This window comes from Cibotium barometz, chromosome 29 (genome assembly GCF_041138505.1).
Source record: "Cibotium barometz isolate CiBa-2024 chromosome 29, ASM4113850v1, whole genome shotgun sequence".
Classification (NCBI taxonomy): domain Eukaryota; kingdom Viridiplantae; phylum Streptophyta; class Polypodiopsida; order Cyatheales; family Cibotiaceae; genus Cibotium; species Cibotium barometz.
Window position 1 is genome coordinate 37,923,639 of NC_141074.1, and position 16,749 is coordinate 37,940,387.

Here is a 16,749-nt window from a genome sequence, read left to right on the forward strand (position 1 = left end):
GCAAGAATGTTTGGGTGCATGCCTTTCAAGTAAAACCTTTTAAACATTATATGTTACTTTGAAGTACTTATGTACCACATATATTCATCCAGATCATCAGAATAAGATAAAACCTTACTTTCAAAACTGCAAGGTCTTTAGTCTTGTCTGCCCCAACTAAGGTAGCTTCATAGTTTCTTCGCTTCCTGAAATGGTGAAAGGAGGAAGAACACTTAGTTCCCAACAATGTGTGGTACCACTTTGTTGGGATTCAGATCCAGATAACTCTTTCAAGTTTAAAAATTTCCTTTAAGATCATTCATACTACAGTTCTCTGGTCCTTCCTAGACCCATAACTATCCAATCATGTTTGACTTCGAGTGCATACAGTAATCACAGTATACACAAATCACAGTTACAGGAGACTGCAAAAACAGGAGGTCTCCCCACCAAAACATCCATTGTGGGGGGTACCTGGATCCGACACAGATTTCATCCGTTTCAGCTATTTCCCATGCATAAACGGCTCATTTCAGCCCTTTCCCCTGACATTTTGGCCGTTGCCGCAACAAAACATGGCATTTCCCCTCTGCACCCCCATTTTCAAGTGGTGTGTAGGTCAAATGACTCACATTTATGTCACTTCAAACTTCTGTAAACAAAAAAAAACAAAAAGGCTAAGGTGCCATCAGACAATCTGCTCTTGAGCTCCCCGTACCTGAGCGCTGCAAACCCTGTTCCTTCACTGGTGTATGTCAAATGACTCACATTTATGTCACTTCAACTTCTGTAAACAAAAAAAAAACAAAAAAGGCTAAGGTGTCATCAGACAATCTGCTCTCGAGCTCCCTGTACCTAAGCGCTGCGAACCCTGTTCCTTCACTGCCCGCCCCCTGCCGATTAACTGCCCCCGCCTCTGCTGCCCCCGTTGCCACCCAGACTCTGCTGCCCCTGCCTTCCTGCTGCACACACACCCCCCCACCCCCCCGGGGCTACTTAGCTGCCCTCGCCTCCTTCCCGCTTCCGTGCTACCCCGGCTTCCTGTTGACCCCACTTTCCGCTGTTGCCCGCATTGCTTGGTCTCCTCTTTTGCCCCTATCCTCTTCGCTATCATTTCCAAACTGACATGCTTCACATACTTTGTGCATTCCATCCACCTTAAACTTTGACAAACCTGTAACAATTTCTGAATTCTGCATAGGTAGACTTCAATCGCTACTCATTTACATGACCAATAAATTTGTGTCGGATATCTATATCGGCCACAACACTTGCACCTTCTGCAAACATTGCATGCTTACATCCAAAGTAAACATTTTGCCCTCTCCTTTTCCCTTTGTAACCAAACGACATTTGTTGTTAAAGTCCTCAACATAGAAGCCCTCAGGATTAAAGCATACCTACAAACCCTACCCAACCATCTACCCAAAAGAAACCAAATTCTTTGTTATGTTAGGCACATGCAATACATCAGCCATTGGCCAAGTGCCTCATCTTGCCATCCTCCAGAGCCAATGGCACATTCCCAATGTGAGTAATTGGATGAGCCGTGTCATCCCCCGTCTCTACATACCTGGTTTTTCCAAATTTTTGGCATCTCTACTCACCATGACAAGTCATGTGGAAATCTAGCCACCAACCCCTTGCCATTCTTTTACTAGACTTTGAAAAAGCTTATGACAGAGTGGATTGGTTTTTCTAGGAAGGCACAACGGCACATATGGGTTTCTCCCAAGAGTGGATCAGAGGGATCTCTTGCATGTATAGGGAGACCCACTCCACAATTTTAGCGTACGGGGGGTGTGGTGAGCGTTTTCAAATCTCCCGTTCCATGAGGCAAGGATGCCCCTTAGCTCCACTACTTTACCTTATAGTAGCAGAGACTATGAGCAAGTTTCTTAGAGTTATCCCAAGGGTTTTGCGCCTCAAGCAGCATGCCCCATTGCACTGTGCACAGAGGAGTTACCGGACTCTGTGTTAGCAGATGATACTACTATGTTTTTGGAGGCTTAGTAGGCATGCTTGTGTGCTTTTCACACTACATTGGAGATAGAGTTACCCCAAGGGTTTCGCGCCTCAAGCAGCATGCCCCATTGCAGTGTGCACAGAGGAGTTACCGGACTCTGAGTTAGCAGATGATACTACTATGTTTTTGGAGGCTTAGTAGGCATGCTTGTGTGCTTTTCGCACTACATTGGAGATGTTTTGTTTTGCAGCATGCACCTCCATTAATTGTCACAAATCTGCGGGATTATGGATTATAACTCTCCACAGACAAATTGGGGTTTGGATATGGAGTTTACTTGGATTGAGAGAGGATGCACTACCAGATACCTTGGTTGTCAAGTTGGCATTGACATCTCGCCTACACAACAGTTCGCTCATGTGCTCATGAGCATCAGCATTCGAGTAGCAAGAAGCTTGATTTGGTCTCTAGAGCCTTGCTATAGCAACTGCTTGGTTTGTCATGTCGTGCTGGGTTTTTCATAAGGGATGCATTGGTCAACTTCGGTAGCTCATCTGGAACTTCCTTTGGTCAAGATTAGATGGCACTGTACACACCACCGTGGGAGTGGCTTGGGACACCATTATTATGCCTACGCAAGGGGGAGGATTGAACATCATTGACCCAGAGGTACAATGTAAGGCTTTACTTTGTAAGCTGGAAGTCGGAGGATTTCTTCCTGACACTGAGCCTTGAAAGGACTTCCTTATGCAGCAGATTACAAGGTGCATTCCGATCAGGGGAGGTGATTGGATTGACAGCCCATGTTTTATCTTCTTGGATGCAAAGCACCGCCCACCTTCTTCGCCCTTGGTGAGGTCTCTTCTGTGAGCTTGGGATTGCATAAGGAGCTTCTTGGTTCATATTCCTCCGCAGTCAATTGAAGAGGCTTACAGGCAGCCCATTGTATGGAATGACTTGATCTTGGATCATAGTCACAAAAACACCCATTTCTAACTTTTGAAACCTCAAAACCTTGAAACTTTGAAACAGTTCCAAAAACCCTCGAAACTCTATACAGTACGACAGTTTTGCCCAAATTTCAGGTTTCATTTTCTTTCTTCTTCTTTTTGATTTTTAGGTTTTTGAGGTTTTTTGACGTTGCCCTCTTGGTCCAAAGACGCCCCTGGAACTTGCCAATAGGCAATTGCAAGGGAAAATCATGTCCATGTGCAGTTAACTCCCCTTGGTCTAAAAAACATCAAAACTGAAAGAAAATCATGTCCCTATGTAACTCCACTTGGCTACATACATACCCTAAACTAATGATTCTCCTATCCCACTAAAAAACGCTTAGAGAACTACCTTCTAATGACCCAAAGCTTGCCCTTCGTTGCACTGGATTCATCCATTCGAAACCTTCGAAATGTATGTCACTATGTGTATGCATGTATATATACATATGTATACATACATAAATAAATACATACACACACACACACACACTTTTTTTTGTGAAAACCACTGTTTCATTATAAATGCAATGTACATTCATAGCTGCCCCAACATGAAGCAGCTACTACAGAAAACTAGAAACGATAAAACACATCCAACTCGGCCGTGGAAAGGTCTCCAGGTCTCCAAGAAAGTGTGCATCTTGGAGAGACTGGAGCAAGGAGAATTTGAAAAAGGCGAAGACATCCACTGAAGTGTGCCCAAACAACTAAGTGCTATGGGCATGGTATAAACTCCATAATGCCAAATAACGGCACCACGAAAGAAAGAGAGCATAATTGGGGGTAGAGGGATATCTACCAAATAGCCAAAAGTGCCTGCAAAAGGAAATGCTCAGAAATTGTGGAGAAGAGTTGTCAAACGAGCCAAGAAATCTCGAGCGGTAGGACAAGCCCAGAGAAGACATAGGACCGTCTCACGCGGATGCGAACAAGTAGGGCAAACCGAGGAGACAATACGTCGGGCAGCCAGAAGGACATCCACTAGGAGGGCCCCCACCAGATATCGCCACAGAAGGACCCGCTGCTTGAGTGGAACCCCGTGAGTGACAAACACCTAGATGGGAAGACAGGAGGGAGGATAAGTGGCATGCAGACAGCACAAGGGGGGGGTGGGGGGAAGACTAAAAAGAGGAATGCGGTGGAGGCTATGGAGAGGAGGAGGGCAGAGAGGCATAGAGGAGTGGGCAGGTGCACACGCATATGGTGCGAGCTCCAACTCTCAGTCTCAAACTCGGCTTTTCTTTTTTGTATATTATGGATTCGGGGATCTTCAAGGGCTGCACAGAGAAAACGTGGCCAATTCATGAGAGAATGGAGTCATGGCATTTTTTCACTCTCTCATATGGGACCTTGTTGGCAGCACAAGGCACCCGATTGGTTGAGATTTCCCCCTTGCTTGGTCTGAAATCTCCCTTCTTATAAATTTTTTTCATATATAATAGAAGTCACGTTTCCGGAAAAAAAGAATGACTCGCAGTTTTTCTCTTCTTCCTTCCTTCCCTCTTCCATTTCTTTCCATCTTCCTCTCTCGTCCTCTCCTTTCTTCTCCCCAGCGTGTACCCCCCTTGCTCACATGGTGTTTCCCAGTTTCTTCCACTTAGAAAATGCAGTCTCCATTTCTCCATGTCCCAAAACTATGACACAATTCAATCATGCAAACACACATGCACATGTACACAAATGAGTATCCATGCACATAACACAAGTATGAAAACATGTACTCGCACACTTGCTCATATTTGTATGTCCACATTAAAGTTCTCATGTACAAAATGCTGAGTGCAAATCCGATTTCCAAAGTACACATCTTAAAAATCATCAGCAGTAAACTACCCTAGCCCTGTAAAGTACTCCAGCATTCCAATCTCCTTCCTTTGTTCTTGGTAGCAGCCTCACTTTGGTCTGCTCAGCATTTCTCTTATTGCCTTTTCCTGATGTAGCTTGAGCTGCACCATCCTCGTGGCCTCAGTTGTCACTGTTGCCTGGTCTTCCCATGAGACCGCTTTACTTTTCTTATCTTCCGGCTTTTTTGGAGCTAACGCCTCCGCCTTTTGTGACCTAGCCACTGTCATTACCTCCGGCTTTTCTTCTTCCAGCTGTACCACGTTTACACTTGGTTAGCTGATTTCTGTGGATTCTCCCAACTGACCCTGTAATTCTTGCTGATGCCGTAGGAAAATCTGGCAGTTGTTTTTCCGGTGCCCTGCACCTCTACGATAATCACACACATAATTGCTATTAAACAAGGAATTGATGCTGTGATTCATTACAAATAGCCATTAGATACCACATCATCCACACATCACACTGGTCTCAATAGCCAGGGTGCATTGTCCCCCCTAAAAAAACCACCATGTCACCTTTCCTTCCCCCCCCTGGTACCTTTTATCCTTTCGTTAGTTAAAGAAAAAGCTTGCCAGAGTGGCAGAGTACAAACACTGCAAAAATGTAGTCTATATATACAAAGACATTAAAGGGGGAGCAGGAGGTTACATCAAAGGGGGAGGGGGGGGAAGCCACACGGGGGCCCTATAATGCCAAGAAACTCCTCAGTCCTCCTTGGATAGGAAAGGTCCGGGATCCAAGCGCAAAGGAACGCCTCTCGCCTCTGTTGCATGTGCTCTGGCACACCGGTCAAGCGCTGCAAGCACCCTCTCAGGGTGTGAATGAGATCCACCCCTATGGCTCGGATGATCTCCACAGGTGGGGAAGTCACTCCATCAATGGTCTCACTGCAGCAAGCACACTAGATCTGCTAAGATGCTAAGCTGTTGATGAGCTCCCATCGCTGGCTTGTGCCCATCCTGGGCTCCCATGATTAAACCGGGGCATTCCCCCCTAGTACCTACCAAATATTTGCTTTACAAAAAGAGAATGATATGCAATGCAAAAGTAAACTGCAAAAACAAAGACTCTCTATGCACAACCAAGCAACAAACACAGAAGCATGTCTTCTCTGTTCCTCCAACTATAGATGTGCGTTAAATGCCCTATAGATGTTTACTGCAGGTTTTGGCCTGGTTCTAGGCAGGGTTCTGTAAGCCAAAATCTGCTGACCCAGGCGCTGAGGGACTGGAGTGGGCTGAATCAACTGCTCCTCCAACTATTCATGTACATTTAAGGTCCTATAGATGTCCACCTTTACTGCAGGTTTTGGCCTGGTTCTAGGCAGGGATCTGTAGCCAAAATCTGCTGACCAAGGGGCTGAGGGACTGACAGGCAGCTCCAAAAGACTTGTGGCTGTGTAGAATCAATAGAGAGAGATTCTATAAATAGACCTTCAAAAGACTTGTAGATGTGTCGAATGAGGGAGCGGGGTTTTATTTATAGACCTCCAAAATGTAGGCACTTGTTTTGGTGCATAGCCCTTTTTTTCCCCTTTTGGGTGTCCTGCCTAATACTCACAGCCAGATCTACTCCTTTACGGATTAAAGTGCTGATAAACTCTCCTAAACCCTACCCCTACTGATTAGGATGACCGTTTCTCAGCTCATCAATAATAAGCCAGCTATAGGGTAGGTGGCATGTCCGTGGTTCAGGTCCACTCACAGTTGCCCAGCTGAGCACTAATTGTTTTCAATCAGCTTGCTTTGAATAATAAAGAAAGTTTTGCTAATTGCTATGCTTTCATCTGATGAAGGGAACAACTGAGATCTGGTTGCTGAAAGAGGTGTTGGTGTTGGACTCACACACACACAAACTTGCACATTAGGGTTACGTGCAAGATAGAAAAGCTCACACAGAAATGAGAGAGAGAGAACCAAAAGTGTGGTAGCCACAAAATGCAAGTCAACCCTTGCATGTGTGTCACATCCATATAATATAGAAGTACAAAATATTATACGTAGAGTGTCCTTTCACACTTGATATCCAAGGGGAAAAACCACATGGGAAAAAGTGCCCTTGGTTAAGCCCTGTTCACACATAGCACTACCAGAAGTGAGCATATGCCTACAAATCCCCCCCCTGTGGTGGAAGTGTGAACCTGTACAAGGTAGCAGATCACTCTCTGTATGAGAGTAAGTCCAAAGCTTTGCGGAAAGCTTCAAACTTTTCTCGAGGTAAAGCCTTTGTGAATAGATCTGCAACATTATCCTCTGTAGGGCAATAAGATAAACTGATCTCCCCTGCATGTAACCTCTCTCTGACATAGTGATAATGAATCTCAATGTGCTTGGTACGTGCATGAAATACTGGATTTCGTGCCACAACCATAGCACTCTGGCTATCAGTGAGAATGGTGGTGGGTGTCTACTGACACTCACGAAGATCGGCCAATAATCTCCTCAACCATACACAATCTACTGTAGCTGTGAAGATTGCCCTGTACTCAGCCTCACAAGTAGATGTCGCAACAGTGGGTTGCTTTTTACTCAACCAAGATATGCATTAACTGCCAAGAAAAAAACAATTCCCACTAGTGGATTGCCTGGTATCATAATCACCAGCCCAATCTGAATCACTGTTGCATAAAGCTGCAAGCTGCCCCCCCTGGGATAGAACAAACCAAGATCCAGGGTACCTTGAAGATAATGAAAAATTCGTTTGACTGCTTGCCAATGCTTTGTGCCTGGGCTGTGCATGAATTTGCTCAACAAAGACACCCCAAAAGATATGTCTCGCCTCGTGTTACACAAGTAAATGAGACATCCCACTGCCTGGCTGTAAATGCCAGCCTCAAAAGGCTCTCCAATATCATGCATAGTAAGTCGTACACTTGGTTCTACTGGAAAAGAAATGGGCTTACATTCATCCATGTGAAACCTTTTTAGCAAACTTTTTATGTACTTAGTTTGCTGCATAACAATGCCATCATCTGTATGCATAAACTGTATGCCGAGGTAGTAGTGTAAAGGCCCCAAATCTGACATATCAAATTCAGATTTCAAATCAGCTTTGAAATCTGAAATTTGTGCTTTGCTAGTACCTGTAATGAGCATGTCATCTACATACAAGATGACTATGAGAATATTGGCACCGGTTTTCTTCACATACAATGTGCTTTCAGCTGGACTATTCACATAACCTTGGTTGGTTAGATGAGCATGTATTTTATCATACCAAGCTCTTGGAGCTTGCTTTAACCCATACAATGCTTTGTGTAACCTGCATACTTTATGTTCCTCACCAGGAACTACAAAACCAATGGACTGATTTACATATACTTCCTCCTGTAAATCCCCATTTAAGAATGCAGTTTTGATGTCCAGTTCATGCACTTTCCATCCTTTATGTGCAACCAATGCAATCACTGATCTTATTGTGGTCATTCTCGAAGTAGGAGCAAAAGTCTCCTCATAATCTATTCCCTTTTTTGGGGAGTAGCCTTTAGCCACAAGTCTTGCTTTGTACTTGTCAATAGTACCATCAGACTTCCTTTTGACTTTGTACACCCACTTTGTTCCAATGACATGCTTGCCTTTAGGCAATTCCACAAGATCCCAAGAATTGTTTTTCATGATGAAAGAGATTTCAGCTTGCATAGCTTGCACCCAATGCTCATTCTCATGTGCTTCTTCATAAGAAGAAGGCTCTTCTGAATCAAAGAGACCACCCATGGCTAATGCAGACTCCCCACGATGTATATTCAATGCATCGCTGGAACTAGCACTTGTTCTACCTGTGAGTGGAGCTGCAAGTTTGCTTTCTTGCAAAGTTTTCAGCAACCATCTTAACACTGACTTGGCTGTGTCTATGGCTGTTTGCTCTTCCCTGACAATATCTTCCACTTCTTCCATAGAAGGGACCTGAATGGCTGGCTGTTCCACATGTTCTACATGAGGATTTTCTTGTGTAGGGGCTGGCTGATCTGAATCCCCCCTAATTGCAATGGATAATAGTCCATCAAACATGTCTTGTATGCCTGTATCATTACTTTTATACAAGCTGTACATGGGCTGTTCTGAATTTTCAGCAAATACCACATCTCTACTGACAAAAATCCTTCATGTTGTTGGATTATAAAGACGGTATCCTTTGCTCTCATTGTTGTAGCCCACAAAAGCATTTCATTGCTTTGTCATCTAGCTTTGTTCGGAGTTGTTCTGGCACATGTGCATATGCCAACACCCAAATGTACACATATAATCCATTGTTGGCTTTCGGCTATACCAAGCCTCAAATGGTGTTATGGTTTTCAAAGCTTTTGTTGGACACCTGTCCAACACATGAGTTGCACACATTATAGCTTCCATCCAAAAATTGTGAGGCAACTTTTGTGCTTTCACCATGCATCTGGCCATCTCCATGAGAGATCTATTTGCATTTGACATGTATTCTCCACCTCTATCTGAGAGGAGTGTTTGGACTTATACATCCACACATATTTTCAGCCATTGCTACAAAGTGTCGAAAGAATGTAAACACCTCTTCTTTTGCTTTCAAAGGGTAAACCCAAGCAAACCTGGAGTAGTCATCAATGAATGTGACAAAGTAAAGATGCCCCCCTATGGATGGTGTCCGCATTGGACCACATACATCACTATGTATGAGCTGTAATTTATTTTCAGCTCTAACAGCTCCATCTTTGGGGAATGGTTTTCGTTGCATCTTTCCCAAAATACACCCCTCACATACATGTCTTGGTGGAGACTCAAGAGGCGGCATATCATCAACCATATGATGCTTCTGCAAAAGCATCAAACTCTGAAAAATTACATGCCCAAAACGAGCATGCCATAGCTCTGCATCATGCATAGAAGGAGTGTGGGCAGCCACTATATTTGCATCATAAGTACGCTTGTCATAGCTGTCCAGCTTATACAAGACTTTGTATCATGTTCCAGAAGTGACTATTTCATAACTCTTTGATAGGTCTTTTACTAAACACTTTCCATCTTCAAATTCAACCTTTGAACCTTGGTCGTTTATGGCTGAGACGGAGAGCAGATTTTTCTTTATCCGTGGAACATACAATACATTTTTCATACATATATTGGCACCATTGGCTGCAATAAGTATGACATTGCCAATTCCCTTTACTGGATATGTGGTATGATCTGCACATGATACAGTGCGGCCATTTGAAGCATAAACCAAGTGCTAAAATACATCTTTGCATGAAGTGATGTGGCTCCAAGCACCACTATCAAAATACCATGATACATCCTGTCTGTCAGATGCAATGCAAGACATATCATTGTCTAAAGCACTTGGTGTGCCACTAGTGTATGTGACCAAAAAAGTATACACTTCCTAAATTACATTAGCTGATTGCTGTGCTTTGTCATCAGAAGAGTCTGCTACTGCATTGCCTGCTTCTTTCCTTTTCTCTTTTGCAATCCGCTTACTACATTCACTTATGGTGTGCTCACCCAGGAGGACAAGTTGGATGGATCTAACTACTCCCTCTGGAGTTTCATGATCCGTTATTTGCTGGTAGCCAAAGGGCTTTGGGGCATCGTGTGTGGTGACAACACACGCCCACTTACCATACAGCCAACCACGCCTCAAAGGGGAGGTGCTCAAAGAGCTCTTGAAGTAGAACCTGCTCCCACACAAGAGCAGAAGAGATGGGACTCTAGGGATGCACATGCCATGTCATTGATAGCCCTTTCAGTGAAAAGGACTATTATTCCGCACATTCGTTCTTGCAAGACATCGAAGCTTGCATGGGACACATTGGAAGCAATGTATCAGGTACGCAACGAGGCAAGAGTTGCCTACTTGAAGAGGCAATTGGATCTTCTTTCTATGGATGAGGGTGACTCCATGGCAGATCATCTCACCAAAGTGAAAGATTTGCAGGAACAATTGCTTAACATTGATGAGGTTATCTGAGACAGACAGTTGGTCACTAACACTCTTCATTCTTTACCACCTTCCTACTTGGGCTTTCACACCTCTCTCAACCTCTCTATGCGAGGAGGTGGTGATCCGTCACTTTTGAAGAGCTAGTGGGTTTACTCTTGTAGGAAGAGCAAAAAAGAGCAAACTTATCGAGCAACCGTGGTGGAGACAAGGCATTTACAGCCAAGGATAAGGGTAAAGCAAAGAGCTTTAAGCATGGGGGACAACAGTCTAGCAAGGCTGGTCATGGACAGCCCTCTTCTGGTGGTGAAAAGTCTGACAAAGGGGATGCAAACAAGCCCAGAAAGAAGGGCAAATGTCACTAATGCCATAAGCCTGGACACTACATCTACATCTGTAGCATTTTGAGCCATGTCAACAAAATATACCTGCAAGCAAACCAAGCACCAATGTGCACTGCCAGGCAACCAAATGTCCTTGGCAAATGTTTGTCTGCAAACTGAAGCAAGTGTAAACCTGCACCAAATTGTCCAATTACACACAATGTGTATACATATGCGACAAATCACAGCTGTAATGCCCAATTACATGCTCCAATCTCAAAAGCCCTAATTTTTATGCACTACAATTGCTTCAATGTGCAGTCAATTGCCCAATTTTTACAAAAGCCCCAAATTTTTGCAATTGAAAGAGGCTCAATTTGCTGATTTTGACCTCAATCTGAAAAACCCCAAAATTCTAAGCAAAGCAGCATGTTCAATTTGTCCAATTTGTCATCAAATTGAGAAACCCCCCAAGGTATCCGAACACTGTATCAAAATGTCTGCAAATTGATTTGGGCAACTCTCCAACAGGTACTCTTCTTCCATTCTACCTCCTGCAAGTTTCTATCCAGAGGGGAATTTCGGCAAACCCCCAAAAGTTGCTGAACCTGCACCAGAATGCCTGCAAAGTTTTTTTTTAAATTTTTTTAATTTTTTGAAATAAAAGTACCTGCACGTATTACGGATGTGCAAGCGGAGGAGTTGTAGGCGCGAGGGTGTCAGGCGAGCAGGTACAAGCTGGCGACGGGATGGAATCGAGGCCGGACAGGGAACTGCACGTGGCGGCGCGTAAGCTGCACGCTGTACAGAATTGAACTCCTGGCTGAGCTGCATGCTGCTGGGAGCGGAACGCCTCGACGAAGCTGAACGCTTGGATAGAGCTCGATGTGGGAGACGGGGGCGTGGAGGCGTAGCCGTAGCGTGTGCGGGGCTGTCGCAGCCGACGGTCGAAGATCTCTGCGTGCACAGTCGGCTGCAAAGGACGCAGCCACTGGGCGAGGAGGAGGCGGAGGTCCCCGCACTAACTCCGTCGGGACCAGGAGGCAGAAAGCGGCGGCGGCAGAGGTCTGCGCAGTAGCACCGCTGAAGAGGCTGGGCAGAACGGGCAACGGCGGACCTCTAGCCACTAGTGCCGCCGGCTGAGGTGGCGCTAGGAGGAGACGGACGGCAGCAGACGGAAATCCACATGTGACGGATCTAGCCGACGGAAACTCACAGTCAACGGATCTGGCCGACGGAAATTCATAGGCGACTGCAGTGCTGGAAATCTGGTCGGCCAGGATTGAACTTCCAGAGGGGGCTCTGATACCAATTGTTGGTGTTGGACTCACACACACACACAAACCTGCACATTAGGGTTAGGTGCAGGATGGAGAAGCTCACATAGACATGAGAGAGAGAGAGAGAGCCAAAAGTGTGGTAGGCATGGTCATGATCCTTTAGAGGATCTTTTGTGGGGGGTTTTTTTGGGGCCATAGGTTTTGTGTGAGCCATGTGGCTGATGTAAATTTTTACATATAATATAAAACACCATTTCACGAAAAAAAAAAAGAGCGAGACTCTTTACCTACCCTACTCCTTCTGTATGTTAACAGTTACTAACTGAATGAGTAATTACAATGATTGGCAAAGATCCAAAATAGGATCTAAGCCATGAATGTTATGCATAAACTTTAGGTTACTATCCTCCTCTGTGACTTAATGGAAAACGCTGATTTAGAATTGTACTTGGTTGGTCCAAATGTTGTGAATGCATGCCCTGGTCTTGGCTCTGTATCCCTGTCTCTGAATTCTTATAATTGAACCTTGACCTACCTTAATATAGGGATTGTGATAGCAAGTCGTATTCAAGTCAGCCCTTTTCAACCCATATAAAGACATCAAAAATGTCATAAATGTGTTCATATTGTGCCCAAAACTTGCCCGCACCTACAGGGCTGTCAAAACTGCTCCAAACTGTCCATATACGGCCTCTAACTTTGCTCTTTAGGTGGCTGCAAAGAATGATTATGTATACGTGGCACCGGATCAAGGAGTGCAAAGCTTTTCAACTTCATCACAATGTTGGTGACCAACCTCACAAGTGGGTGCGGTATCAAGTCCATGCACAAAAACTGGAGTTTCAATTAAGGAAAGAAGAAAGAGTATTCAGTACACCTTTACAACCTGGAAATTGTGACCTCACATAGGTCTATCTCAGCATTGGTACTCTATATACTCTTGGAAGTACCTTCCAAACTTCAGATGGAGCATTGCACCCACCAAGTTGGGAGGTACATGCGTAGAGATTCATAGATACATCATTATGGATGCAAATGTGAAAGAACCCAACTCTTGATCATTCAAATTTGCAGTCAGCCTCTTCCATGCCTAGAGAAGCCTTCATCAAAACCTATTCCACAGCCCTCTTCATCTACTTTGACAATTTTGACAAATTCACAAATTCCTTGAGCCATTGCCAGGCACACCCTTCTTCTGGCTTCTTGCTCGCTGTGGCCCAGTACCAGGTGCTTGGCAACCAGGGCTGCCCTCTAGCTAGAACATTAAGGTATCAGTTCAGAGACACTTGTCACTCCCCCATAGCCTCTTGACATTCCTCTCATCCTAGGGACTCTTTGTGGGAGATGGTCAACAACCCACTACATTGGGTACTTAACTCCCCACTGTTAAAACAAGACACTATGCTCAAGATCCAGTGAAGTTGTTTGCCATCACAACAGATTTGGTGTAAGACACTCATCGCTATAATGGAAAACAATTGCTTGGGATTTCACTACCTGGGCCATGGAAAACAATCCTGCCATTCACTATGAGAACTCCGAATGACTTTCTGGGGCTTGCCTTCTGGCTAAAACACTATCAAATCAGTCCCAAAGACACTTGTCGTGCCCCCGTGGGCTCCTCAAACTACGGACTCCTTAGGAGTAGATGGTCAACAAATTCACAACCTGGCATAGCATGCCAGGTTCCTAAGACCATTGAATGTGTCAAATCTTACTGCCTTTGCCACACACCCCCACTGCTTGGAATCAAACAAAAGCAAATAAATCCAGTGATTCTTACTATCTTCTTCAACAAAAACCATGCCCCTTTCCTTCATTTTTCTAAGAAATGAATGTAACACATACCCGTCTGACGTGAGGAGTGTTACCCGTGCAACCAGTTGGCCAGGACCAAGGCTTTTAGATAGAGCACTGCCAATAACTGCAACAGATATAATAGAGGGCCATAAAAAACAAAGAAAATGTACTAGTATTCAAATCTACAACATGACAAAATAAAGCACATTCTCACACAATTCTTTGAAACAGCTAGAAAATGCCATGAGAAGAGCATAGTCAAAAACCTGCTCGAGTTTAGCTCAGCTTTTTACATTTAAAAAACCTATATACACCTGAAATTTCGAACAAGAACAGCCAAGTATGTGATGTGGGTCGTATGCATTTCTTTTTGTTTTTTGGGTGTGCATGCTCAAGTTGGAACATAAACAAAGATGTACACACAACAATGCATAGAGGTGTATGCCATGTTGTTGATGTGACTAGCTCCAAAAATGCACTTCTTGGGTTTTAAGCCCTAGAGAACTTTTATTGAGGCCAATTAAAGAGAGGGTCTAGGTGATGAGAAAGAAAGAAAGTTCTATTAACATCTACAAAAGACCTCAAGGTTCTACGAGACCAAATGAAGTACAATGTATCCATGATGAATAATCAACCGCAGAGAGAAAAAACTGTGCACAAAGAGAGAGAGAGAGAGAGAGAGAGAGAGAGAGAGAGAGAGAGCTTGTATTAAACATCTAAAAAAGACCTAAAGGGTCTATGAGACTAAGAAAGAGTACATATGATCCATGAACAACCAGATGTCAAAAAAATGAAAAAGAAAAAAGGAAAAAATAGCTTTGGTATATCAATTGAAGAGAGGGTCAATGGAAAAGTCGTGAAGGTGAACTTGCGCTGCTGCCCCCGCCTGTCCCTCTTCTGCCCCCGCCTGCTCCTCTGCTGCTCCCCGCCTGCCCTCTGTGGCCCCTGCCTGCCCATCTGCAACCCCCCGCCTGCCCCTCTGCTGCCCTCGCTTGCCTTTCTTCAGCCCCCGCCAGCCCCTTTTGTTGCCCCCGCCTGCCTTTCTTCAGCATCCGCCAGCCCCTTTTGCTGCCCCCGCCTCCCCATCTGCTGCCCCCACCAGCCCCTCTGCTGCCCCCGCCTGCCCCATTGCCCTTGCTACCCCAGCTGCTCCCGCCCTTCAGCTCCCGCCTCTGTCCCCCTCTTTTTCAGCAGCAATTTTATCTAAATTCAAGTCGGCCGCCCACTTTTCTTGATTGGTTTTATAGCTTCTTCTGCCGCCTCTTTTTCAGCAGCAATTTTATCTAGATTCACTTTGCACCCGCCTCTTTTTCAGCAGCAATTTTATCTAGATTCAAGTCAGCCGCCCACTTTTCTTGATTGGTTTTATAGCTTCTTCTGCTGCCTCTTTTTCAGCAGCAATTTTATCTAGATTCACTTTGCACCTGCCTCTTTTTCAGCAGCAATTTTATCTAGATTCAAGTCGGCCGCCCACTTTTCTTGATTGGTTTTATAGCTTCTTCTGCCGCAGCCAATCTCTCGTCACCCCCACTGGCCGGGAGAATCATCTATTTTTCACAAGACGAGCTCACCTCTCTTCAGCACGACATTGACCTTGAGGTCCAGACCACCCTTGTTGCGAGAGTTTGTGGTTCCCACCCCTCTCGTTCGCAGGCCCGTGAATGGCTTCTAGCAGCTCTCCCTTCGGAGCTGATTGTGCACTTTCAAGATACTCGTTTGCTTGGTCGAGGCTTCTTCCAGGTGGACTTTCATTCCTCAGAAGCTACTTCTCAGGCTTTGGCTGGCAGCCCCTTCCCTCTTGGTCCTAGGAAGATTTTCTTCTTTCAATACCAGGTGGGCTTTGATCCAGTGGTGGAGGATCATCGCCTTACCCCGGTCTCACTACGGTTCCTTGCTCTTCCTCGGTCCTATTTGGAAGCTTTTAGCTTCCATAGGCGCATCCTTTGGCTAGGTTCTAGCGGTACCAATCCTTCCGAGCTCTCCCGCCTCAGCTTCCGTGGCCATTACCGCCACTCTTGATGGTGTACCCCAGGTCCTTGAGCTTGTTCCTGATCCATCGATTACTGATGGTCATGTTATGCTTCAGAGACCTAACAGATCTCATTTCCGCCAGAGGATGGAGATTGCAGGCAGACCTGACCAGTGTTGGATTTGTCGTCGCGACAGGGTCACATTGCTAGAGATTGTCCCAGATCGAGGGGCCATGTTAGGAGGCGGTGTGGTCTTGCCCATCAGAGGCCTTCTGCAGATGCCGAGACTCCAGCTGCTCCTTTGACACAGCAGACCACACAGCGTTGGGTTGTGGTTAGGGATGGCAGGCACCCTCGAACCCTCATACCTGCCCCTTCACCCACACCCCTTGTGGAACACCCTAACCCCTATCCAACTTTTGCCTCACAGGATGTTGATCCTTCTTTGGAGGATGAGGCCTTGCAGGCACATGATCTGGATCCCTCACAGGAGGATGCTACATTACAGTTACAGGATGATTGTACCCTTGAGGATGATGTTGCGCATTCGCATTGTCATGGCACCTCTCCAGTTCTGAGGACTAGCCCTGGCTTTTCCCCGGAGTGGGAGAGAGAGGTAAGGTTTACATCGTCAGATTTTTCCTCCCTTACCTATGCGAGACGTAGTTCCGCCTCTTAAGGGGGTCC

The 16,749-nt window shown here is 45.3% G+C and overlaps 1 protein-coding gene across 2 annotated transcripts in view; it reads right to left on the minus strand.

The window, feature by feature from the left end:
* Nucleotides 1-16,749, minus strand: part of DEG8 (Trypsin family protein with PDZ domain-containing protein) — a 75,962-nt gene that overhangs the window by 18,338 nt on the left and 40,875 nt on the right. For both annotated transcript variants that reach the window (XM_086823228.1, XM_086823226.1), the window contains exons 6-7: nt 14,141-14,216; nt 119-185 (exon numbers count right to left, since the gene is read on the minus strand). In XM_086823228.1, the coding sequence (XP_086679354.1) occupies nt 119-185; nt 14,141-14,216 (143 nt within the window). The remainder of the gene's footprint in view (nt 1-118; nt 186-14,140; nt 14,217-16,749) is intronic.